This window comes from Emiliania huxleyi (genome assembly GCF_000372725.1).
Source record: "Emiliania huxleyi CCMP1516 unplaced genomic scaffold EMIHUscaffold_4, whole genome shotgun sequence".
Classification (NCBI taxonomy): Eukaryota; Haptophyta; order Isochrysidales; family Noelaerhabdaceae; genus Emiliania; species Emiliania huxleyi.
In genome coordinates, this window is record NW_005198966.1 from 1,810,178 (window position 1) to 1,817,479 (window position 7,302).

At 63.4% G+C, this 7,302-nt stretch overlaps 3 protein-coding genes across 3 annotated transcripts in view; 2 read left to right on the plus strand and 1 right to left on the minus strand.

The window, feature by feature from the left end:
* The window catches only part of EMIHUDRAFT_96119 (hypothetical protein), a gene marked incomplete at both ends in the record, with an annotated part of 7,442 nt that extends 6,684 nt beyond the window's left edge, over nt 1-758 (plus strand). Inside the window, one exon of the mRNA XM_005770766.1 lies at nt 60-758. Coding sequence (XP_005770823.1) covers nt 60-758 — 699 coding nt within the window. The remainder of the gene's footprint in view (nt 1-59) is intronic.
* Nucleotides 759-2,676: 1,918 nt separating this feature from the next.
* EMIHUDRAFT_96120 (hypothetical protein) lies at nt 2,677-4,292 on the minus strand (the record flags this gene model as incomplete). Its single annotated transcript, XM_005770767.1, has 2 exons — nt 2,677-3,420; nt 3,588-4,292. The coding sequence occupies 2 exons, from the start codon at nt 4,290-4,292 to the stop codon at nt 2,677-2,679; spliced, it is 1,449 nt and encodes a 482-aa protein (XP_005770824.1).
* A 2,779-nt stretch (nt 4,293-7,071) lies between these two features.
* The window catches only part of AP1G-1 (gamma-adaptin), a gene marked incomplete at both ends in the record, with an annotated part of 2,666 nt that continues 2,435 nt past the window's right edge, over nt 7,072-7,302 (plus strand). Inside the window, one exon of the mRNA XM_005770768.1 lies at nt 7,072-7,298. Coding sequence (XP_005770825.1) covers nt 7,072-7,298 — 227 coding nt within the window. The remainder of the gene's footprint in view (nt 7,299-7,302) is intronic.

Sequence of the window (7,302 nt, forward strand, 5' to 3'; positions counted from 1 at the left end):
TTGGCGCAGGCGGGTGACGTCCGCCAGTATAGTAGTAAGCAGCTCCTCTCTGGGCGCAGGAGGGCGACGTGCGTTTCCTCATCTGCACCGACGTCGCCGCGCGCGGCCTCGACATCAAGGAGCTGCCGTGCGTCATCAACATGACCCTGCCCGACAAGGAGGAGGACTACATCCACCGCGTCGGCCGGGTGGGCCGTGCCGAGGTGGTTGGACTCGCGGTGAGCCTCGTCGCGAGCGGGCACCGGGAGAAGGTGTGGTACTACGACCGGCGCAAGTGGGAGGGCAGGCCACTCAGCACGAAGCTCGCCGAGCTCGGCGGCTGCTGCATCTGGTACGACGAGCCCGCCCTGCTGCGCGGTGTGCAGAAGCGACTCGGCGGCGGCGAGGTCGAGACGCTCGACGCCTTCCTCGCGCGGCTCCCGGGCGGCGTGCGCTCCCTCAACGCCAGCCTCGGCCAGGCCAAGGAGAACGGCCTCGACGCGGCGTCTGCGGAGCGCCTGCTCGCGCTCGCGCCGACGGTGGCGACGCTCGAGGCGCTCGAGACGCGGGCGCAGCTCTCCTTCTTGCTGGGGCCGACGGCGCTGTCGCAACGAGCTGCAGCTGGAGACGATGTCGCGTTGCGGGGCGGGGCGGCGTCATTGGGATCGCAGCCACCTAGCCCCGCCATTGCTGGCCCCGATTCGGTGGCCAGCAAGGGCGCAAAGGGCAGGCACACACACCGCGCTCGCCAGCGCGGGGGACGCGGCCGAACAAAGTAACGTAGGGTGCGTGTGACCGTGTGTGGCATGTATCAATTGGTACTGAGGTTGAATATTAATTGATAAAGGTCACGCACCCGAAAGCTTGTGTAAAGGGTGTGGACTGTGAGTTGAGGAAATCGGGGGACGCGACCCACTTCGCCACAGGGCTCAGACGGTCCCGCGCCTCGCCGCTATGGGGACGGGGACACACCCCGCGCCGTCCGCTGTATGTGTCCCCGTCTTTGTCCGGAGTGAATACTCCAACGCACTCGTCGGTGACGGTGTCCCCCAACTTCCGCCGCGCTCGGCGAACCTCGACAGCGCCTTCGGTGGCATGCATCTCTTTGCGCCTGAAGCCTGGAGAGCAGCTCCTCTGCTGCTCACACACTCTGCACAGTTGACACAGCCTACTGTGCGGCTGCCACAGCTGTGACAGCGCGATGGGCTCGCCCTCACTGGCCCTCAGTCACTTGTGCTGTGGCTTGTGTGAGCGACACTGCTCGGCGACTGCCGGCACACTGTGAGACCATGGGTGTGAGGTTAAACCACGCTACCAGCGCTTGGTCACATCGGCCCCGAGGTCAGATCCTTCTACTCTGTTGATGACAACACTTGTCTACTCGCTGGAGCCGAGCAGGAGGGCCCAGCGCACAACCCCTGGTCAACTCAGGGTCCACACCCCGTAGTTGTGGAGACCCCGCGCGCACGCGTGCCACGCAGCACAGTGCGCTCACGAGGAGGCTGTGATGCGCAATGCGGCTATGGCGACGAGCTCTACTTCCAGGTGCGCGTGGAAACTGGCAGCTGGGGAACGGCGGCGCAAGATCTCGAGGGTTGCTCTCCAACCCTCCTCCGTCCGCCAGAGACAGCCCCTCCCTCCCTGGGACCCGACGGAGCACTTGGACGGGGACCCGCCATCAAAAGGATCAATCACCCTCGCCCAGGGATCTGCGATGCTGTCTTAAGGTCCGATAGGTTCGGCACCGGGCACCGCCTTGGTATACAAAATCTGGGGCCGACCTTCCAACTCACAAGCTCACAGCAAATCTTGTAAAAAAGCGCCCGCCGTTGGGAAACGTGGAAGTGCTCAGAACGGCGCGACGTTCTGTCGGCGCGCAACAACACATCCGCCGCGTACGCCTCGGCGCAGCGCGGCAAGGCCGCGCTCTGCTCGCATGCGGCGCGGCGGGCTCGTGCTATTGCTGGCCGCCACGGCGGCGGGGCAGCTGACTAAGTGCTTGATGGGGGGGCAGCGCTGCAACGTCGGTGAGGTGAGGCAGTGCTGTGAGCGGCATCAGTGCGTTGGCCATGATGCCAGCAGTACTCTCGAGCCAGACATGACCGAGGCTGCGGAGGCGACGTGCCAACGTATTGGCGCCAAGCCAACGGCAGAGGAGTACTTGAATCAGCTGCGCACTTTCTACTTGACGAATGCACCACCAAAGGCCGAGGACGACCAGGCGCTTATCTTCACGCTGCGACAGTGGAAGGACCGAGAGGAGCTAATGTGCGCCTTCCGCCCTGCGCCTGTACTGCCTTAAATCCCCGCGCGGAGTGGCCGAATCGAACAGCACCACCCCCTTACTCCCATGCGGGCTCTGCTAAGCTGCCGCTCCACGTTACGTCCCACAGGTTTCACATGCTGTTGCAGCGCTATCCGGACCCGAAGCACGAGTTGTAGCGTGAGGTGTGGCGCTGAATTCGCTGCAACTCCAACTGTACTGTGTGCGTTGTGTGTCGTGAATATAGCCTAGGAGTGAGAGCGGTGGAGAGAGAGAGGTGCGCGGTCGCGTTTGAGGGGGCGCAGGCGGGCGCGGGGGGGCGTCGCCGCGTCCGGCCTGTGTGACTTGGCGCGTGGGCGATGCTTACACATAAACTTGCACTAAAAAACACATACACACGCGGCGTCTCGTGGCATGGCTCGCGGCCAGCCACCTCACGCCTCGGACCCGCTTCCACTTATTACAGGTCCGCCGGCACCCACCTCGTCGCCAAACGCGACCGCCGCGTCGATGAGGTTGAGACTGTGGCGGCTGATCCGGAAGCGGCGCGATCCGGAACTGGCGCGATCCTCGCCTCCGCCGGGCGGCGCGACCCGCGAGATCTCCCACACGTGGCCGCTGAAGGTGCGCTGCACGTGGTACGAATGTGCCGCGACGACGCCGTACGAGTGCGCGACGCCGCTGCCGTTGATCCAGGCGAGGTAGAGGTCCGTCTCTCCGCGCGAGTTGTCCACCTCCATCTCGACGGGCTGCGCGCCCTGCGGGTCGGAGGCGGGGCGCGCGAGTCGCACCGCACGCAGCTTGCACGCCGTCTCGTTGGAGGCGGCCCCGGGCGCGAGGGAGGCGTGCCGCCCGCTCCACAAGGCGCCAACGAGCGCGAAGCCATCCGGGTCATAACGCGCAAGGCCCCACGGGCCAGGAGTGGGCAGCCGGTTGGCGTCGTCCACAAACTCGCCGTGGCTGCCCCAGTACCACATCGACAGCTCCGCAAAGTACTCCTCCGGCGCCGACGCGGCGTACGCGCAAGAGCCGTCCGGCCTCCGCCACAGCCCCTTGCGCCACGCGCCCTCCCAGCAGGCCGTGATTGCGGCCCTCGCCGCCGCGGGCAGGCCGTGGTCCATCACCGTGTGCGAGAGCTCGTGCGAGAGGACGCACCGCCCGCGGTAGCGAGGGTCCGCCTAGGGACACAGGCGCAGGACACAGGGTCCGCCACAGCAGCCGGTCGCGCCCTTCGAGGGCCGGAGAGGCTGCGCCTCGGGAGCGAGCAGGTTCTCCTCGCCGCACGAGGCCTGCAGCCGCCCGCCCGAGGGTTGTTAGCATGTGATCTAACATGTATGCTATTTACTTGGTGCAGTGTAGTCTTGTGGCGTAAAGCCTGCAGCCCGCCCATGCCTCGCGATCGCTCGTCGAGGGTCATCTGCGAGGAGGGGAGAAGCCGCCGCCGCCGCCGCTCGAGCTCGGGCGACAGCGCCGCGCGGTCTCGCCCCACCGACTCGGCGAGCCGCCGCGCCTCCTCGTCCTCCGCCACCTCGCCCGGCACGGCTCCGCGCACGCCGCGGAGGTGCCGGTGCTCGGGGAGGTCGGTGGTGACCTGGCGCGAGCCGATGAGGTGAAGCGCCGCTCCTCGCCGGCAGAGCCGCTCGATCACAGCCGGAGGCAAGCCGCGCAGCTGACGCGACATGCGGTCGGATGCGACGAAGAGCGCGCTGTCAGGCACGACCGAGTGCGCGCGGATGGGCAGGTGGTTGGGGACGGTCTTGGAGAAGAATCGGGCGCTGAGGCTGCGGCCTGAGCGCGGGTGGCGCGCTGCGCTCGAAGTGTGCCTCCGCTCGGCCACCCTCGCTCGGATGGCTGCCTCATCGGTGCCGAGGATCGCGAGCAGGTCTCGGTGGGCTGCGGCGAGTGCGGTGAGCCGCTCGTCGGGAGGGCGGACCAGCGACCGTGGAGAGGACGACGAGGAAGAGGTGGGCTCAGGAGGATGAAGCGCTGCGTGCGAGACCACTGTTGGCGGAGTGTGTAGGCTTGGGAGTGCGAAGACGGTGGAGAGCATATGTTGTACGCTCGAGGAGGCGCACTAGCTGGCGTATTGCAAGACTGGCCCCCCGCGCCGGAAGAGAAAAAGAAATGCCGTGCGCTTGTTTATGTTTAGCCCTAATCCTCCTAGCGCATCACACCCCTCTCCTTAAAATCCCTGTGTGGTGGCGGCGTGCCGTCCTCCCATCCCTCCCTTGGGTTGTCTGTTTTCTTTCTTTCTTTCTGCCCTAATCCTCCCTTGGCGTTTCTGTTTTCTTTCTTTTTAGCCCTAATCCCACCAGGGGTTGACTGCTCTATTTATTTATTTATTTAGAGCAAGACCAAGAGGCTATGCCACCTAATGGGCCTCTATTTCTGCTGATACATCCGTGTATTAGCCCACACCAAATGTATTAAAGCGCGACGTAACGTTGTCACGTCTCGCCAACATGGCCTCGCCGGGACCGACAGGCGTCTCGAGAACGTCTCCGAGCTCTTCGGTGATAACGACGCGCGATCGGGGCGCCGCGCCGGCGGCGGGGAGGGGGGCGGGGGCGGCGAGGGCCATCTGAGCGCCCCGGGGCGCCCCGTAGGCGCGGGGGGGGGCCGCGGCAGCGGCCTCGGCCGAGGTGGTTCGAATTGGTCGAATTGGCGTAGCCTCGTCCACAAAACGGAGCCTAAGTTTGTTGTAGAGATTTCACGTTGTAGAGCGCCTCTACATCGCTCTACAACGCACCCGTCTCGTCCCGCGGCGGATGTAGAGCTCTACAGCTCTACAGCGCTCTAGAGTACATCTCTACAGCTCTACAGCGATCAACAATACCGCAGAGCCGCGCACACGGCTCACCACCACCACCACTTGCTGAACACCGACCTTCGGGTTCAGATGCCGATCCCTTTGCAAACGAGGGAAAAGAGACGTCTCGCGATACTACGGAGGGCCTCGACCAAGAACGGTCAGACCACCCTGATCCCTACCACACCACGTTGGGAGTAAGCTGTCGCGTAAGCGAGCCCAAGGGCGGCATCGATGTATTCAAGGTGAGTCATCGCCGCCTGACTCCGTTGGGATGGAGGCCACACCAGCCATTTTGCCTTCTGCCAGGCGGTTGGCGGGCTCCCTTCCGACGGAAGTCATGTTCACCCTGATGGGGTTTGGTTTGCCCGTGGCAGCGAGCAAGCCTACCGCAGTGTCTGAGCTCGCGGCAGGACGCGAGCATCACGCAACAACGAGACTTACACGCCCGAACGGGCATTCAACAAACATCAGACGAGGCTTTGGGTGTGCAGGAACCTGCCCAGAATCTCGGTGTATCACCATCGCCCCTGCTGGCTGCCGCGAGGCAGCCACCAGCACCAGTGCAGCTGCCGCAGTCAGGCGCACCCGGTGTGCGCAACTATCTCGACATCAAACATAATTTTGCCGCCAGCGCCTACGCGACCGAGCTCTCCTGCTCCGCCGCCTGCTTTGCTACGTGTCGAACCGCCAGTCGAGCCACCCAGCTTTCAGCTCGCCGCCTCGCGCGACACGCCATCCGAGGCTGTCGTCGCGGCCTGCAAACAAGGGAAGAGAGAAGAAGGACGCCTCGCGATACTACGGAGGGCCTCGACCAAGCATGGTCAGACCACCCTGATCCCTACCACACATCCTCTACACCCTCCCTCAGTAGAGCTCTATCTACATCCGGCCGGGATGGACTGCCTGCGTTGTAGAGCGTTGTAGACTGAGCGTTGTAGAGCGTTGTAGAGCGTTGTAGAGCGTTTGTAGAGCGCGATTTACTGATGATTTCACTGTGAATTCGCGCTCTACATCGCTCTACAACGCAGGGATGTAGAGCTCTATACAGCTCTACACGCGCTCTACAGCCTACAGCTCTACACGCGCTCTACATTCTACATCCTCTACACCCTCCCTCAGGGGACACTGTGTCATGTAAGAAAGAAAACAGAAGTCAGGGAGGGATGGGAGGACGGCACGAGAGATGGGCGAACGCACGAACCCGTCGATCATTTGTTTTGCGAAGACGACTTCGGTCTTCGCTGCATGTGCATGTACCCAAACGTGACCGTGCAAAAAAAAAGACGTCGCTGGCGTGGACGCGTTTTGCGCTCGGCTCGCCCAGCCCCAGGCCCCGCACTACCTGCACATCCCGCGCGATGCGGAGCTCGTGCGGCAGGTGTTTGTGAAGGTGGGCGAGCCAGGCTCCACCCTCCTGGACCTGCCGCATGTGTGCTCGTACGACTTGGTTGGTTGGTTGAGCAAGGCCTGCGGCGGGTGAGGTTGTGGTGAGGATGTGGTCCTTGCTCGCGGCGAAGAAAAAAGAATTTTCAGAAGACACAGGCTGTGCCTTTGTATTCGTGCGTCGCCCATCTCTCCCGGATAACAACAAAACAAACAAAAATCTCTCTCTCTCTCTCTCTCCCGGATATGCCTCCTCTCCTACACTTGAAGAAAAGAATTTCGCCCATAAATAAATAAATAAAACGGACATCCCAAGCTAGGGCTGGGTCGAGGACAGACAGTCCCCACCTGTGCAGGATTTGCAAAAGCGAGGGGGGGGGGGGGGGGCATCGCGGCGCGGAGAGGGCTGGGCACAGGGGTCAGGGCACAGCCACAGGGGAGGCATCTCTCTCGCATAGGATACGCACTCGGCGGCAAGGCTGGGCGTCCTATTTGTGCTCCCCTCCCGATCCCTCGCATCAGCCAGTGTATTTCTTTTGCGAACTTCTGCGGCGCTCTGTACACACAGCGCCCACCCCACTCCGCGAGCGCTGTGACCAGAGCAGCCGCGCGCGGCGGCCGAGCAGGAGGAGACATGTCCATCCGGCTGCGGGAGCTCATCCGCAACGTGCGGTCCTGCAAGACGCAGGCCGACGAGCGCGCGTGCATCCACAAGGAGTGCGCCTCGATACGCACAGCCTTCAAGGATGAGAACAATGAGCTGCGGCATCGGAACGTGGCCAAGCTGCTGTTTATCCACATGCTCGGGTACCCGACCCACTGGGGCCAGATGGAGTGCCTCAAGCTGATCGCCGGCAGCAAGTTT